Here is a 19,046-nt window from a genome sequence, read left to right as displayed (position 1 = left end):
CAACAATCACCAAGATGACCATGTTTCCAGCTGATGAGGGCAAATCAGTGATGAAATCCATGGAGATTTCCGTCCATGGCTTACTAGGTACCTCAAGAGGAAGTAGTGTGCCAAAAGGACGGGAGCGGGGCGTCTTAGCCCTAGCGCACGTGGTACAAGCTGACACGTATGAGACCACGTCCTGTCGGATCTTGGGCCACCAAAACCGACGTGACACCAACTCCAAGGTACCTCTAACCCCTGGGTGGCCAGCCAGGACAGCATCATGATGCTCCGCCAAAACCTTTAAACGGAGATGAAGCGGAACAAAAGATTTGTTGACGGGAAGCTCAGATGGTACCTCCTCCTGAGCCTCGGCAATCTCAGCCTCAACCTCGGTAGTGAGAGCCGAAACCACAACACCCTTTTGGAGGATGGGTACTGGATCCTCCCGAGGTTCTCCCCCCGGAAAACACCTGGACAGAGCATCCGCCTTTAGACCCCGGTCTGTAAGTGACCACAAAATTGAACCGCGTGAAAAACAATGCCCAGCGAGCCTGCCTGGGGGACAGACGCTTGGCTGACTCCAAATACAGCAGATTCTTATGATCGGTAATAACAGTTACCTGATGGACCGACCCCTCCAAGAAGTGTCGCCATTCCTCAAAGGCCAACTTAATTGCCAACAACTCCCTGTTGCCGATATCGTAGTTACGTTCGGCGGACGACAGTTTCTTGGAGAAATAGGCGCACGGACGTAAACCACTCAAAGATGAGCCTTGAGATAGTACCGCCCCCACACCAACCTCAGACGCATCGACTTCCACAACAAAGGGTTTAGATACATCTGGCTGCACAAGAATGGGGGCTGAAACAAAACTGTTCTTAAGAAATTCAAATGCGCGCACAGCAGCATCAGGTCAAACAGAGAAATTGGTACCCTTTTTAGTCATGTCAGTTCGCGGTTTAGCACTGATGGAAAAATCCTTGATAAATTTCCTATAATAGTTAGAAAACCCAAGGAACCGCTGAAGTGCTTTCAGGTTATCAGGACGTTCCCAATGCAGCACCGCCTGCACCTTAGCGGCGTCCATTTTAAAACCAAAAGCAGACACAATATAACCCAAGAAAGGCAACTCTTGAACAGAAAATACACATTTCTCAAGTTTAGCATACAGCTTATTCTCTCTGAGAAGCTGTAACTCCTGCCTGACATGATCTAAATGAGCCTCACGGTCACAAGAATATATGAGAATATCATCTAGGTACACGATAACGAATTTCCCCAAAACATGCGAGAACACATCATTGATGAAATGTTGGAACACTGCAGGGGCGTTAGTCAACCCAAACGGCATCACCAAATTTTCAAAATGACCCTCAGGGGTATTAAAAGCCGTCTTCCACTCATCACCTTGACGGACTCTTATGAGGTTGTACGCCCCCGAGGTCAAGCTTGGTGAACCACTTAGCACCTGCCACCTGGTTGAACAAATCTGGTATCAGAGGCATAGGGTGTGGATCACGAACCGTTATCTGGTTCAACTCCCTGAAATCCAAACACGGGCGTAATCCGCCATCTTTCTTCTTCACAAAGAACAACCCTGCTGCCACCGGCGAGGATGATGGCCTGATGTGCCCTTTGCTCAAGCTTTCCGCAATGTAATCTTTTAACGCTTGTCTCTCCGGACCGGAGATAAACATCCTTGCTTTAGGTAATTTGGCCCCTGGTTTAAACCGGATAGAACAGTCATAAGGACGATGTGGCGGCAACTCTGAACAACCCTTCTCAGAGAACACATCCACAAAATCCTGAAGTGACTCCGGAACGCTTGAAGTCACCGCAGCCACACATGTGGCCAGGCAATTCTCCTGGCAGAACTCGCTCCACCGAATTATGTCCTGAGTTTTCCAGTCAATTACCGGGTTGTGCATAGACAACCAAGGAAAACCCAAAACCACCTGAGCAGGAAGATTCCTGAGCACCTTACATGTAACCCGCTCAGAATGTAGAACTCCAATGTGGAGTTTCACCTCAGCCACAAATTCAGTAATCTCCCCCTGAGAGAGAGGAGCAGCATTGATGGTGACCACGCGGATAGGATGAGACAGTTTTTCAATCCTAAAACCTGCTGTGCGCGCAAACCCCTCATCAATGAGATTTGTGGCTGAACCACTATCCACAAAAACAGTAATTGGCAGCTCACTGCCAGCAACAAAAACCTTAGCAGGGAGCATGCACTGAGAAACCACCATGGAGGATATACATAAGCTCAGACTGGTCTCCTCCACACCCTCTGAGCTCAGAAGTTTTCCGCCGTTGCGTTTTTCTTAGGCAGCAGAGGACAGATGTTAATAAAATGACCAGTTTTACCACAGTAAAAACAGGCTCCCTGCTTCCTGAGCTCAGGGGCTCGATGCTTGACATGTGACACCCCTGCGATTTGCATAGGCTCCGTGGGCTCACCTGCAGCAACCTCACGTGAACCTAAGCCCTCTCCCATAGGCGGTGTCTCATGCTCCCCCTGACGCAAACGGCGATTAATGCGGACCACCAGACTCATAGCGGAATCTAGAGAAGTAGGAGTCTCGTACATCAGAAGGGCTTTTTTAACCCTTCCAGAAATCCCATGTATAAACTGACTCCGCAATGCTGCATCATTCCATTGGGTATCGATCGCCCAGCGACGAAATTCAGAACAGTAATCCTCTGCAACTCGCTCCCCCTGGCGAATAGAGCGTATCTTAGATTCTGCCAGAGCCATTCTGTCAGGTTCATCGTAGATTTTCCCAAGAGAAGAAAAAAAACTCTCCACAGAGACAAATGCCGCAGAATCAGATGGCAAAGAAAATGTCCATGCTTGGGGATCCCCACTTAACCACTTAACAATGACAACACCAGGCCCACACGCTGAGCCTCATTACCCGAAGATATCGGGCGCATACGGAAATATAGTTTGCAAGCTTCACGAAAAGAAACAAATTTACTGCGTTCCCAGCAAATTTTTCAGGCAACAGAAATTTAGGCTCAGTAACTCTTCCTGTCGCTCCAGCTTGCACATTGGACACTGCTAGTCCCTGTTGCTGCACTGCCCCCCTCAACTCAGTGACCTGTAGGGACAGCGCCTCCAACTGGTGGGTTATGGAAGTCATGGGATCCATGACAAAAAAAAAAAAAGAAACCCCTTTTTTTTTTGTTGTTGTTGTGCCGATTATAATGTCAGGGAGAGACTAGGTGAGCGAGAGCTAATAACCCGGGCTCCTGCAATTTCCCTAAGACTAGGGAAATCCTGACTGACCCTCTACCTGAAGTTTACACTGATGGTGTGCATGTTCAGGCCTCGAACCTCACCCTAACTCCTGAGCTCAGCCCTAGGCTGAAACCTCCACGCACCACCCAGTGACGAGGTAATACTTAAATACCCACAGTTAGCACAGACAAGGATAAAGGAAAATATACACCACGCCGCAGACACTCAGGAATACACTATAAATGTGCAGGGCAAAATAAACACAAATATAGGAAGGAGTAAATAAGACGAAGGAATATACACCACCAGCAACGAATCTCCAACCACCAGCTCTCCACTCCAGACCGAGATAACGCAAGACAGAAGCTATAATCGGCGACGCCCAATGATCAGGAGAACTATTTAAAGGCCATGGAAATGGCCCAGCTTCCAATCCGAGGATCAGGTAAATTAACCCCGGAACAGCTAGACAAAATCTAGCAGACGCCAATGAGTAAATAGTGGTCAAAAGCGGAATTACCGCTGTCTGTCGGACGACCTGGTCTGAACAGCGTCCGACATGACACTTTTGCACATAGCACACAGTCTAGTATCCCATTAGTTGAGATGGTCAGATCTGTTCAGGCCTCCGATGCTCTAATAGCATGCATTAATTGTAATTATTGAAAGAACGAGTTACTCTGGTTAAACTCGTTTTAGAAACACCATATGCATACAATTGGTACACATTTCAAGCACTATCTTTTCAGGTTCCCAAATCCCTCCAGAAGAGAAAGCTCATTCAGACATAGATCATCCCAAATGAACAGCCTCATTCCCAACATGCTTTTACTAGGCACTTCCCTCCCCCTACAAATTTCAGCACTGATGTACCTCCTGCAACCCCTCCTCTAAAAATGTTGAATTTGGGAGGCCAAAAAATACCCCCATATATGTGGCAGTGCCATTTCCCCCCCTGATCCTTAGGTAATTGTAACTTTTCTAATTTAATTCTGGGAATACCCCCTTCCAAATCAGGACCCTAAAGATGCTATGCATTCTTCTACACCAATACTTAGGAATCCATACTGGAGAATTATGGAGAATGTATAAAACATCGGGCATAAAGCTTGATTAAGTTTGCTCTCCCTAATGCAGACAGAAGTAATTTCCCCCAGGCACTAACTTTATTTTTCATTTTATTCACCATATGGATGAGATTTAGGGGAATATAAGCATGCATTGTCCTTGTAATGTGAAGGAAGAAAGGCAGATTTGGATCAAACAATAGTTAAGCCCAAACCTCTCAATAGCTTCCATTATAGCAGATACTGAAATATTTAAATTATTATTACCAAATAAAATAAATAATCTGCATACAGTGCAATCCGTTCCTCCCTGCCCACATATTTAAAACGTTCTATTCCTGAATTCCCTCTAATACTACAGGCCAGAGGCTCAATCACCAAAGCAAAGAGCAACAGTGATAATGGGCATCCCTGCCTCGTCCCCCTATGTAGTATTAGGCTATCAGAGATATTTCCATTGGCCCTTACTCTAGCTGCCTGGGCCTTATATAATAGCCTAACCCATTTAATGAAATTAGGACCAAAACCCATTTATTTTAGAATTGACCATAGATATCCCCACTCCGTACTATCGAAAGCCTCAGTGGCATCTAGTGAAAGAATAGCCTTATCTTCAGGATCCGCCCGAGTCGCCTGCATGTTTAGAAACAGCCTTCTTAGATTAATAGATTTGGGCTTAGAGGGCATAAAACCTGCTTGAATATATTTAACATTTTTTTTTTTTTTTTTTTCTTCATCAGAGTTCTTGAACTTTAGGCATTGCAGCATACAGTTCTAAACCGGGTCTCCTGCAAAGCCCAGCCCCAGGTCAATCTACAATGCCACTGCAACTCATTAACACCCCATGATCACATCGTATGGGAGATATAGCCAGCCAGAACGGAACGCCAGGCAGGATTATGTGGTTTAATTGCTGCTCTCAATGATTAACAGCAGTTTACAGATTAACAGCATCCGGTGAAGCTTGCTGCCGTTGAGGGGGGGTAGAAGCTGGCTGTGTGACAGTCTCTAACTTATGTGGAGCAGGCTCGGCTCCTGAGCCTGCTCCATACACTCACACCAAGACATGAGCAGGAAGGGGATAAAGATAGAAAGTGTTAATAAATTACAATATAACCCTTAGACACTTACAGTTATAAAACCATAGCCCTTGGATCGTCCAGTGTCAGGTTCTCGCAAGAGTTGAATATTCTCAATCTGTATGAAGATCATAAACAAATTACCACCTGAAACAGTTCAATCAATCATATTTAGTTACCAAAGCAAACGGATAAGTTTACCCTTCCAAAGGGTTCAAAGATTCCTCTCAGCATGTCCTCTGTGATGTTGAAGTGTAAAGATCCCACATACAGACGTGTGGGTCCAGAATTACTTCTCTGCATATTACTGGCCATCGCAGCCAGGCGGTTCTTCTCAGCCTAAAAAAGAAATGCATGAAAGGTACCTTTAGCACATGAACACAGATGTATAGCTTACTGAACGTTGATAGCTTGGCACTATACCAATATCTAATCCACGACTTTGCTTTATGGTTACTACATACATCGATGTAATTCCTGCTGCAGCACATTTGTCTTCATGATAAGGAAGTGTGTGACTGCCTTCAATACCCTTTAATACTGGTCAATAAACGTTCTTGAACAAGCAGCAAAGCATGGAGTACATCACCATGTATAACGAGGGAGGATATTACTTTTGTTGGTAGATTGTAATGGTTACAACACCAAATGTGTGCTGTATGCCAAAACCCCTTTTTCAGTCAGTCAGAGGCGCCAGCTTTCAGTCAGGCATGCACGGAGCGGCTCAGGGCCGGACTGGCCATCGGGCAGTTCTGGCAAATGCCAGAAGGGCCGGTGGCAGTCGTGGGCCGCTTGCCAGTGCTGTCTCCCCCCCCCCCCCCCCGCCGACGACTCACCCCCTGCCAGCGCCACCACATTCAACTATACCGGCGTCTATGAAGAACTATGGGGTGTATTATGCTATGGGAAGTGAATTGTACTACATGGATGACAATGGTGGGGCATTGTACTATATGTGGAGCACTATGAGGAATGTATTATACTATTTGGAGGACTGAGGAGTGTATTGTACTATATGGAGGAATTGCAGTATATTTTAATGTATGGAGGTCTATGAGGAGTGTATTATACTATATGGAGGACTATGTGGAGTGTATAATGCTATATGGAGGACTGAGGAGTGCATTATACTATATGGAGGACTGACGAGTGTATTATACTATATGGAGGACTGAGGAGTGTATTATTCTACATGGAGGACTGAGGAGTGTATTATACTATATGGAGGACTGAGGAGTGTATTATACTATATGGAGGAATGAGGTGTGTATTATACTATATGGAGGACTGAGGTGCACATTATAATATATGGAGGACTACGGGGTGTATTTTACTAAACAAGAAAAATGCTGCCAATTCATTGAGTGATTGTTTGTTTATGTGGGAACATAAATCCTTGTTCTCAGCAGCACATCGCTGGTGTAAACTGTAGATGTGCTGCTGATAACATGATACTGTATGGGGACAGATTGATCTAATTGTGATTGTTCTGTTCCTTTCATTCTTTCTCAGTTGGTGTAAAGAGGGCGGGAAACAAGCGAACGACTTCACTATTGTCGATCACACTCGTTTAGTGGCCTGAGATCAGCGCATGTAAATACAGCAGAAATGCTTCTCAGGGGGACCAGGGAAGGATGATGACAGTTGTAGTTACCACCCGGCCAGGGCCGGCGTCAGAACCCGGCGTACCCGGGCAAGTGCCGGTGCCCTGGCGAGACGGGGGGCCCATTTATGGTAGTACACGTGACGTGAGCGTCACTCACTGACTACATGCACATCGCCCGGCGCCGGCGGCGCCTTGGCTGCAGGGGGCACAGACAGTCAGCTCTGTCTGAGCCTGAGGCCGTTTCGCTGGCGCCTGCCTGGTCTGGCGCTGCGCAGCTGCAATAGCAGCGCAATACTCACCTCCGCCGGCCCCCCTCACCAGTCACCATGGATACACAAGAAGACACTTCCGGATCGCTGGGTCATCTCCTCTCCTGTTACATCCGGTCGGCCGGCTCGTCATGCTAGACTCGCAAGAAGGAGAGGACAGAGAGAGCGCCACTGAAGCCTTCCACTAGTCTCCACTGCAGTCCAGACTCCAGAATCTATCCGTCCCAGCGTCCACCATCCAGGACATGAAGAGAGGAGGACAGGTCCGGCAGCGCCAAGCAGGAGGAGAAGACGAGCAGCAGCTGCAGCCTGCAGTGAGGACGGTGCACGGTCGGTGCACCCTCTCCTGCTGTGTCCACAACGAGTGAGTGAGTCAGTGACTCGTCTTCGGTGAGGGGGTGAGTGAGGGTCCGTCCCAACGCTGCGCTTTGCGGGGGGGAGGGAGTGGAATATCAGATGCCTGCTGCTGAGCCTGGCAGTGGCTGGGTCTGCTGAGCCTGCGTGCTGCGTGACACCCTCAAATTAATAAAGCTCATTCAGGAGCAAAATGGGCAGAATTGAAAGCTGCGCGCAGTGCCAGTGATGATGTGGGTGCTGGCTGCACTGCCTTCAGGCCGGGTGTACTGTGCGCTGGACGTGGTTATGGGGGCTCCGTGGCCGCTGTGACGTGATCTGTGTGGGCTCGCGGCTATGTGTGTTATATACTGCGTGGGCTGCTGTGCGTTATATACTGCGTGGGCTGCTGTGCGTTATATACTGCGTGGGCTGCTGTGCGTTATATACTGCGTGGGCTGCTGTGCGTTATATACTGCGTGGGCTGCTGTGCGTTATATACTGCGTGGGCTGCTCTGCGTTATATACTGCGTGGGCTGCTCTGCGTTATATACTGCGTGGGCTGCTGTGCGTTATATACTGCGTGGGCTACTGTGCGTTATATACTGCGTGGGCTGCTGTGCGTTATGTACTGCGTGGGCTGTGCGTTATAACTGCGTCACAGACTCACCGGCTGTGCGTTATATACTGCGTGGGCTGTGCGTTATATACTGCGTGGGCTGTGTGTTATATACTGCGTCACAGACTCACCGGCTGTGCGTTATATATATATATGTGGTATGAATGTGTTAAAGGGGGGGCCCACTGAGACTCGTTCGCCCGGGGCCCTCAAAAACCTGGAGCCGGCCCTGCACCCGGCGCCTGGAAATAGCGCTAACTCAAATGCTCTGGCGGCTGGGAAAAGCAGTAAATTCTGGTATGTGTAATGATTTTTAGGGTTGATGTCAGCTGCGTAATGTCAGCTGCTATCAATCTCTGGTGTAAGTAATGGAGAGGTGTCTATCAGACACCCTCACTACTAGCCCAGACCTGGTGAGACCCAGCGACTCTGAAGAGCGGTGACGGTAGTAACAATACCGCTCTTCACAGTCGCCGAGCTCAGCGCAAGACCCGGAATATCTGAAGAGTGGTGACGTTACTGATGTCCCCGCTCTTCAGAGTCACCGGGTCTCGTGCTGCGCAGCGGAACCATAAGTGGCTGTAGGCAAAGTTTATGGAGCATCAGAAAGAGGTTCCATAGCCTTTGGACGTCCCAATCCTTTCATTATCTACGAGATCCAGTTATGTAGGTAAAGTAGCGCTTTTTATTGGTATTGCAACTAAAAACAATAAATAGGACCAAGCTTTAATGCTGGATACAGCTGTGATTATATGTTATATAGTCGTGTTACACTCCCCTCACTTATTGTAACCTACAAGTGTACAAAGATATTATACAGTAACCATGTGACAAGTGGGCCTGTGCACTTTCAAATGCCAGGGCTGAATTTTAGTCCCAGTCCGGCCCTGGAGCGGCTACATTCACGGCTCACTATAGAGCAAGTAGTGACTGAGCACACCCTGGCACTTTGACAGCACATCTGTGGAGAGAGAACGGTCATAGCACCAAAGGGTACCGAGCTGGGACAGTAGCTTCTCCACTACATCTCTGACTGAAAGCCGGTAGCTCTTGAGAGGAATAAAGTGAATTTTCTTATGTCAGCTGCACGGTCAGTAAGACAGACAGCATTGTAACTATTTGGCCACGTTCACATGTTCAGTATTTTTACATTAGTATTTGGAAGACAAAATCAGGAGTGGAACAACCAGAGAAAAAGTAGAATAGAAACACGTCACCACTTCCGTATTTCTTATCCCATCCTGATTTTGGCTTACATATACCGATGTGAAATACTGACCAGATACTGAATGTGTGAATACAGCCTTAATAGGTAAATAAACCCTATATCTGCAGCTTAATAGAATTTAGGAATAACAGGTTTCCTTTCATTATTAGCCGAGGTCCAATCTCTGGTCCTTCGGCACTGTTGCCTATTCAGCCTCATAATTGGTGGGGTCCCAGTGGCTGCATCAAATCAAAGTGATTGCACATGATTGCAAAATACCATCAGTTTATAGAATGGAAATAGCCATTGAAAAAAAAAAAAAAATTGCTTTGCTTTTCACAGCCTCACATCTAATTAAAAGGTTAAGGATTCATTAAATACTTGCCAGGTTTCAATTCATGCTAATGATAGGTCACTGTAATATACTGTATATGACCAAGGACCGTGCTCTGTCTGAAACCAGGGTTGTGGAGTCGTGGAGTTGGGAGTCCATTTTGATGGAGTCGGTATAAAATGGACCGACCCCTAAAATATATAATAAATTGGGTTCAGTAGTACAATGCAGGATGTGCTGTAAATGTTCTCGTAAGAATTTGGGAAAGTTATGAAATGTCCTAAAAAAAAAAAAAAATGTCTGTTCTGTTCCTGATCTAAGGATTTTAGGTGAGATGAATCTGTGCTGCACTTTATGTACATGCTCAGGAGTGAGGCAGTGCTGTGGAGTCGAAGTCAGGAAAATTGAGGAGTCAGAGCCAGTACAAGACGATGGTTTGGCTATCGACTCCACATGCCTGTCTGAAACGCATCGGTTTTTACCTTGATGCAAGATTTTAAGTGTAGCTGGAAACCTTTCACCCTGTTTTTTCAGTATGAGATAAAAATACCGTTAAATAGGGCCTCAGCTGTGCTTTACAATAGTGTATTTTGTGTACCCTGATTCCCCACCTATGCTGCCGAAATACCTTACCAAAGTCGCCGTTTTCGCCTGTCAATCAAGGTGGTCTGGTCAAATGGGCGTGGTGAAATCGCTGTTTCTTCCCCCAGATCTTGCTTATCTTTCCGTTGGTGGCGTAGTGGTTTGTGCACGCCCAACTGCCGAATCCACTGCACAGGTGAAGAAAAAGAGCGTGATCTGCGCTATTCCCCTGGTTATCGGTGGGGGCGGCCATCTTCCTGAGGCTGCGTGTGCGCAGATGGAGATCGCGGCGGCCATTTCCCTGAAGCCGAGTTCGCATCTCAGCTTCAGGAAAATGGCCACCGCGATCTCCATCTGCGCACGCGCGGCATCCCACGGCCATTTTCCTGAAGCCCCGTGCAGCAGAGCACTCCATCTGCGCACGCGCGGCCTCAGGAAGATGGCCGCCCCCACCGATAACCAGGGGAACAGCGCAGATCGCGCTCTTTTTCTTCACCTGCGCAGTAGATTCGGCAGTTGGGCATGCGCAAACCACTACGCCACCAACGGAAAGATAAGCAAGATCTGGGGGAAGAAACAGCGATTTCACCACGCCCATTTGACCAGACCACCTTGATTGACAGGCGAAAACGGCGACTTTGGTAAGGTATTTCGGCAGCATAGGTGGGGAATCAGGGTACACAAAATACACTATTGTCCAGCACAGCTCAGGCCCTATTTAACAGTATTTTTATCTCATACTGAAAAAACGGGGTGACAGGTTCCCTTTAAGTTGTACTAATAAATTGGTAAAGCTTTATATCCAAACTGCTGGATAACTTTACTTGCATTTACATTGACATATACCTTTATATCACACAATATTAACACCTACAGAACCCATATTTGCCTGAGGAAAACCAAGTGAAGCTCACCAGTGTTTCCTATGGAATATGACATTTGTATATAATTGGTATTGCTAGAATAAATTAAAGAAAAAAAAAAAATGAATAAAGACCACCACTTTCAGAGTTTGCTCTTACCTGTGAAGCCTGCACAATAATAGGTACACCCAACAGCCTTTGCCCAGTTAGCCCAATGGCTAAAGATACAGATTGGATGTCAACAAATTCAACATATGCTATACCCTTTGACCTTCTTGAGTTTCTGTCGGATATCATCCTTACATCACGCACCTAAAATAAAATTAATAAGTTCAGAAAACAAACAAAAATACACACAGTTATTACAGCAATTCTCAAGAAGTGACCAACTTTGCCAACTGCTGAAAAGAAGTCTTCCAAGTCTCGGGGACGAATGCGTGCAGCCAGCTGCATACAGAACACTGTCCGTGCATCCCGCTCTTCTGGGGACGTGTTAGGCTCTGGTTGCCTAAGGAAACAGAGTGGAGGTTATGCTTCTTAGTTTCAAGATTATGCAATTTATTTTGCTTGGCAATTTATACATTACAGCAAAGTACCTCAAGGCTACAATCAAACACTGTGCAACACCCACTTAAAGCACAGAAAGGGACAGTGCTTGTGCTCACTGAAGACACCATGTACTCCCCCCATTGAAGATGGTCTCACAGCAGAGAGGCCTAGGTTGGCTACAAAGCCCTGTACACTTGAGATGAAGCACATAACAGTACTTGATCCTGCAGCCATGTTGTGATTTTGCAGTAAGTGTTGCCATGCAGACCCAGCCTTACATAAGGCTAGCATCTTCTGTACAGCTCCTGTAGACAGAGGCCAAGACCTGGAAATGGGTGAGCACCCCAGGGACTAGAGCCTTCTAGCATGCTGGCACATACCTCAGTGGACTTTTTTCTTTCTGTCGAGGACTGCGACTCTTGCTACGTGTGTGAAGTTGTCTGCTGATGAAAACCGTTAAAAATATATCAATATCAGTATGTATTACACAATACAATGGTCGGTAAACGTGTGTACAACAATTATAACCAGCTGTATAAAGAATTTGGGATAACATACTTGAAGTCTATGGCTCTCCATCTTAACCCCTCCTCGACATACAACGTAAATATAAGTCATGTCGTGACCTTCTCTTTGATGACATGCTGAGCCCACATCTTGCCCCGCACATGACAGCTAATTTAGTCAACCATCATGTGCTTTAACAGCCGCCAGTGAAGTGCTCCATCCGCAGCGGTTACCCTGTTAAATGCCGCTGTCAGGTTGACAGAACGATTTAACAAGCGCCGACTGGGGTAAAAGTCATTCCATGCTCCCCAGCAGCATGCCCAGAACTTGATCACAGGGCACCGATGGGTTGCTGTAACAACTGTGGATCTGATGACCTAACCCCCGTACCTGTCATTATGGTGCTCTTATGAGCACAGGCCAATGGCTGGCATTCACAGGAGATGACGATTTCTGCTATGCATAACAGTGTTGAAGCACTGGAGCAATCAGACAATTGCAGCTCAAGTCCCCCAAAGGGACTATTTAATTAAAAAAAAAACAAAAAAAAAAACAAACACTTCATAGCATGCCCTTTTGGTCCATTGCAAATACTATATATTATACTAAATTTTATCAATGCATTTAGAAATGTCAGATCTATCAAAATATTAAATTATTATCCATTAACAGTGTAGAGAAAAAACAAACCCAGAACTACGTTTTTTTTTTGGTTGTGCAGTACTGCAATAGGAGGTGATCAAAGCATTGTATCTATCAGAATTGCATCATGGGTGTGCGACACAATCAACAACAAAAAATTCATACCAATTTCCAATTTTTTTTTTTCACCACAAAAAGAAAAAAAAACTATTTGTTTGGTATCTGTGTACTAATAGTGCCCTGGAGAATGATACTGCCAGGTCAGTTTTACCATACAGTGACCATGGTAAATTGAGAGAGAAAAAAAAAAAATCAAATCAATTAGGGAGTTGTACTTTCACCGCACTTGGAATTTTTTCAGTATATTATATGGTAAAATGAAGAATGTCATTTAAAAGTACAATTCCTCATCCATCAAAAAAACAAGCCCTCATATGACTAAATTAATGGAAAACTTACAGCTTTTGGAAAAGGGGGGGGGGGAAATAAAAAAAAAAAAAAAAGAACACACTAATGTGGAACAGTTTCTCATTGTGGCAACAGTATAAGGCTACTTTCACACTAGCGTCGGTACGGGTCCGTCGCTATGCGTCAGGCCGACGCACGTTGTGAAATTTATGCACGACGTGGGCAGCGGATGCAGCTTTTCAATGCATCCGCTGCCCAGTCTAAAGTCCGGGGATGAGGGGGCGGAGATTCGGCCGCGCATGCGCGGTAGAAAATGGCGGACGCGACGGACAAAAAAGGTTCACTTGAACGTTTTTTTTCGTGACGACGGTCTGCCAAAACACGACGGATCCGTTGCATGATGGACGCGACATGTGGCCATCCGTCGCTAATACAAGATTATGGGAAAAAAAAGCATCCTGCGGGCACATTTGCAGGATCCGCTTTTTTACCAAAACGACGGATTGCTAAAAACGCAAGTGTGAAAGTAGCCTAAGAGGACTAAGGCTATGTGCACACGTTGCGGATTAGCCTTAGGAATTTCTGGTGCGGATTCTGCATGTCTTGGTAGAAAACGCAGCTGCGGATTTGTCACGTTTTTTGCGCGGATCTGCAGCGTTTTTGTGTGGTTTTGCTGCGGATTTTACCCCTGTGGATTTCTATAATGGAATGGGTACAAAAACGCTGCAGACCCGCAAAAAAAGAAGTGACATGCTACTTCTTTTATACTTCTTTTAATCTGCAGCGTTTCCGCACAGAATTTTCCGCACCATCTGCAGAGCGTTTTTTTTTCTCATTGATTTACATTGTACTGTAAATCAATTGCAGATCTGCAGCGTTTCTGCACCGCAAAAAAAGCTGCGGATCCGCAGAGAATCTGCAACGTGTGCACATAGCCTTAGGCCATGAAATGCTCCTCTGGGAAATTAAACATGCAAATTGCCTCTTCATAGATGAAGAGTAAACTGCAGTGCCACCTATTGGAAGCAGCAATCCTAAAAGTCAACATCAACCTTTCATGAACCTTGCCATAGGATAAAAGCCAAACCAGAATCTCAATTTGCAGACATGTTTAGGGGTGTTGCCCCTCAACAGTGCAAAGCATGAGAACAGATTTGGCATTTGTTGGTCTGGCAACAGACACGGCGGAGGAGTGGGTTTCCTTCTTTTTAAAAACTGCTACTTCAACCCTATCCAACCCCCACTCTTCCTTATCCTCCCTTCTTTCGAGGTTCACTCTGTCCGTATCTACTCTCCCTCTAGTCTCCAAATGGCTGTCATACCGACCACCGGGCTCAGACACTGCCTTCATAGACCAATTCTCCACCTGGCTTTTTCACTTTCTCTCTAATGACATCCCCACCATCATAATGGGTGACTTTAATATCCATGCTGACACCCACCAGCCGGCAGCCTCCAAGCTCCTGGCCCTTACCTCATCCTTTGGACTTACTCTGTGGTCCTCCACAGCCACCCACGCAGACGGACATACACTAGACCTCATCTTCACCCGCCTCTGTTCCTTATCTAAGCTCACAACCTCTCCCTTCCCCCTATCTGATCACCATCTACTCACCATCTCATCCTTGCACTCCTCACCTGCCCCCTATGTCATGCCACTACCACATCCTCGCAGAAGCCTTGCACACCTATACACTCTCAGACTCTCTTCTACCCCTGTCCTCCATATCTTCACTCCACGACACGGACAGCGCCACAGCTTTCTATAACTCCACCCTCACATCAGCCATAGACTCAGTCACTCCTCTGATGCATGGCAAAGTGTGACAAATCAATAGGCAACCCTTGCATAACCTCACCAAAAAACTCCGACAAACATTCAGGGTCGCGGAGCGGCGTTGGAAAAAAAAACACGCCTGCCAGACGACTTCACTGCTTTCAAACAAGCTACACTCGCCTTCAAACTAGCCCTCAATTCTGCTAAACAGACCTATTTCACCAACCTTGTATCTTCATTATCATACCACCCAAAACAACTGTTCAGCACATTTAACTCTCCTCCGCCCACCACTGCCCCCTCCAACTCCCCTCATCTTTTCTGAGGACTTTGCCGCCTACTTCAAAAACAAGATCGACAAAACAAGGTAAACCTTTACTGTTCCACCACCCCAACAACTCATTACACCAGACCTCAGCCCTTCCCTAATAACTTCCCTCTCCAACATCACTGTAGGAGTACTTACTCACCTCCTATCCAAATCACAACTCACCACCTGTGCACTTGACCCCATCCCTTCCCACCTGCTCCCCAACCTCACTAACATGCTCACTCCAGCCCTAACCCATCTCTTCAACCTATCGCTATCTTCTGGTACCTTCCCCTCTGCTTTCAAACATGCCACCATCACACCCATCCTCAAAAAAGCTAACCTTGACCCAACTGCTATGCCCAGCTATCGCCCCATATCACTGCTCCCAAACTCCTTGAGCAGCATGTCCATGCTCAACTTTCCTCCCACCTCTCATCTAACTCTCTCCTTGACAACCTCCAATCTGGCTTCCGCACCCACCACTCCACCGAAACTGCCCTGACCAAAATTACTAATGACTTACTCACAGCCACAGCTAACAAGAAAGTTTTACATCCTCCTCCTTCTCAACCTGTCCTCGGCTTTCGACACAGTCGACCACTGCCTACTGCTACAGATTCTTTCTTCCCTTGGCATCAAAGGCCTTGCCCTGTCCTCGATTGCCTCATACCTATCCAACCGCACATTTAGCGTTTCCCACTCCCACACTACCTCCTTATCCCGCCCTCTCTCTGTTGGGAGTCCCTCAAGGCTCTGTCCTAGGGCGCCTACTTTTTTCCCCCATCTATACCCTTGGCCTAAGACAACTCAAAGTGCCATGGCTTCCAGTACCACCTGTATACAGACTACACTCAGATCTACCTCTCTGGCCCAGATGTCACCTCTCGGCTGTCCAGAATCCCGGAGTGTCTAGCAGCCATATCCTCCTTCATCAACTCTCGCTTCCTAAGGCTATGTGCACACGTTGCGGATTTACTGCGGATCCGCAACATTTTTTTCTGCGCAGAAACGCTGCAGATCCGCAAAGTGATTTACAGTACAATGTAAATCAATAGGAAAAAAAAAATATGCTGTGTTAATTGTGCGGAAAATTCCACAAGGAAAACGCAGCGGATTGAAAGAAGGAGAATGTCACATCTTTTGTGCGGATCTGCAGCGTTTCTGCACCCATTACATTATAGAAATCCGCAGGGGTAAAAAAAAAAAAAAAAAAAAAAAAAAGCATGAAATCTGCACAAAATTTGCAGCAAATCCGCAACAAAATCCGCAAGAAAAACGCATCAAATCTGCACCTGCGTTTTCTGCCAGGAGATGCAGATTTTGTGCAGAAAATTCTGCACCCAAATCTGCAACGTGTGCAGACAGCCTAAAACTCAATGTAGACAAAACCGACCTCATCATCTTTCCCCTATCTCGCATATGCCCCCCTACCTGATCTATTATGGTAAACGGCATCACGCTCTTTCCCGCACCTGAAATCCGCTGCCTCAAGGTAACTCTCTACTCTTCCCTGTCCTTCAAACTGAACGTCCAATCTCTTACCACCTCCTGTCGCCTCCAACTCCAAAATATTGCCAGAATCCGTTCCTTCCTCAGCCCACAATCTACCAAAACTCTTGTGCATGCCCTCATCATCTCCCGCCTAGATTACTGCAACACCCTCCTCTGTGGCCTCCCCTGCTAACTCTTGCACGGCTCCAGTCTGTCCTCAACTCTGCTGCCCGGCTAATCCACCTCTCTCCTCCTCCGTTTTTTCTCTCTGCAAATCCCTCCACTGGCTCCCAATTCCCCAACGAATCCAGTCCAAACTACTAACACTGACCTACAAAGCCATCCACAACCTGTCCCCTCCCTATATCTCTAAACTAATCTCCCAATATCTTCCCTCACGTAATCTTCGATCCTCCCAAGACCTCCTACTCTCCTCCACACTAATCCGTTCCTCACACAACCGCCTCCAAGATTTCTCCCGAATATCCCCCATCCTCTGGAATTCCACGCCTCAAACACGTCCGATCATCTACCACCCTCGGATCCTTTAGACGGAACTTGAACACCCATCTCTTCAGGAAAGCCTACAATAATCATTCTGCCGCCTCACCAACCACCAGAGCTGCCACCTCACCAACCGCCAGAGGTGCCGGCTCACCGCCAGAGCTGCCGCCTCACCAACCGCCAGAGCAGTAGTCTCACCAACCGCCAGAGCAGCGACACCCCCAACCTTCTGTCTCTTCCTCATTATCCCGTAGAATGTAAGACCGCAAAAACAGGGTCCTCTCTCCTCTGTACCAGTCTGTCATTGTAAATTTGTTTACTGTAAACGATATCTATAATTCCGTATGTAACCTCTTCTCATGTACAGGACCATGGAATTAATGGTGCTAAAATAATAAATAATATTTAGGGTATGTGCCCACGCTGCGGATGCGCAGCGTTTCCGCAGCGGTTTCCCATGCATTTACAGTACCATGTAATGCTATGGGAAATTAAATCCGCAGTGCACATGCTGCGGAAAAAAACGCGCGGAAACGCAGCGGTTTATTTTCCGCAGCATGTCAATTCTTTGTGCGGAATCTGCAGCGGTCTTTTACCTGCTCCAATAGGAAACTGCAGGAGAAAAACCGCAGCGGAAACCGCAATAAATCCGCAGTAAAAACCGCAGCGGTTTTGCACTGCGGATTTATCAAAACCGCTGCAGAAAATTCCGCAATGGAATCCGCAGCGTGTGCACATGGCCTCATTGTATGCAGAATTGCTTCCTCTAGGTGAAAAATAAAAGGAGTCTTTACCTTCAACCACTAAGACGCCTCTCAGCAGCTGCTCCTGCTTTTGTTGAAAGATTACAGAAGTAAAGTCACAAGAGAAGGGAGGAGAGGAAGGAAGGGGGGTCTTTTACATTATTGTATGCAATTTATTTTGGGGAGAGGCTTCCCCTTGGTTTTAATTATTTGAAAAATGTGTGTCTAACTATATATCCATCTCTATAAACATAAGGATGAATGACCTCGGGGAGATCAAAACATCCAACACTGCGGACACACCACCACGTGTTTCTCAACGCAGTGATCCAGAACACTGCCCCCATCCCTAAAGGGAAATATGCAAATGCATGTAGAAAAGCCGCGGAGACACCATCACGTGTTTCTCAACGCAAGCTGGCTATTCATTGCTTGCGTTGAGAAACACGTGATGGTGTCTCCGCGGTGTTGGATGTTTTGATCTTCCCGAGGTCATTCACTCTTATGTTTATAGTCTTTTCACCAGGCACTGCTCCTAATAGCCAGTTTCCTACTCCACACTGATGAGGGGCAAATACCCCGAAACAGCTGTCTGTGGATGGATACCATGTTTTGGCATAGGTGGTTTTCTTTTTTGGATGCTGCCCTTCCCGTGGTTGTTCCTTCCCGGTGAAAGACCTGGCTATTCATTGCTTGCATTGAGAAACACGTGATGGTGTCTCCGCGGCTGTTTTACATGCATATATATCCATCTTAACAAATACAGTAGTTGAAACCAAATCAATGAGCTCAGCGACTCGTGCCTTCTACATCAACATAAATCGCCAAGCCCAGTGATTGGCTGCAGCGGTCACATGCACTGAAGTCGTGACTTTACCCCTGAAACCTTTCAGGGTGAGTAACCGCTCAATTTATTATTTTCA

At 46.6% G+C, this 19,046-nt stretch overlaps 1 protein-coding gene across 11 annotated transcripts in view; it reads right to left on the bottom strand.

Annotated features, from left to right (window-relative positions):
• Nucleotides 1-19,046, bottom strand: part of RBM23 (RNA binding motif protein 23) — a 90,142-nt gene that overhangs the window by 52,988 nt on the left and 18,108 nt on the right. For 9 of the 11 annotated variants that reach the window (XM_077299115.1, XM_077299092.1, XM_077299121.1 and 6 more), the window contains 5 exons: nucleotides 12,119-12,181; nucleotides 11,580-11,697; nucleotides 11,349-11,501; nucleotides 5,578-5,715; nucleotides 5,429-5,494 (listed from right to left, as the gene is read on the bottom strand). In XM_077299115.1, the coding sequence (XP_077155230.1) occupies nucleotides 5,429-5,494; nucleotides 5,578-5,715; nucleotides 11,349-11,501; nucleotides 11,580-11,697; nucleotides 12,119-12,181 (538 nt within the window). The remainder of the gene's footprint in view (nucleotides 1-5,428; nucleotides 5,495-5,577; nucleotides 5,716-11,348; nucleotides 11,502-11,579; nucleotides 11,698-12,118; nucleotides 12,182-19,046) is intronic. The other 2 variants (XM_077299120.1, XM_077299131.1) reach the window with 1 other exon arrangement.

This window comes from Ranitomeya variabilis, chromosome 1 (genome assembly GCF_051348905.1).
Source record: "Ranitomeya variabilis isolate aRanVar5 chromosome 1, aRanVar5.hap1, whole genome shotgun sequence".
NCBI classification, from domain to species: domain Eukaryota; kingdom Metazoa; phylum Chordata; class Amphibia; order Anura; family Dendrobatidae; genus Ranitomeya; species Ranitomeya variabilis.
This window is presented reverse-complemented; position numbering and strand designations above follow the sequence as displayed.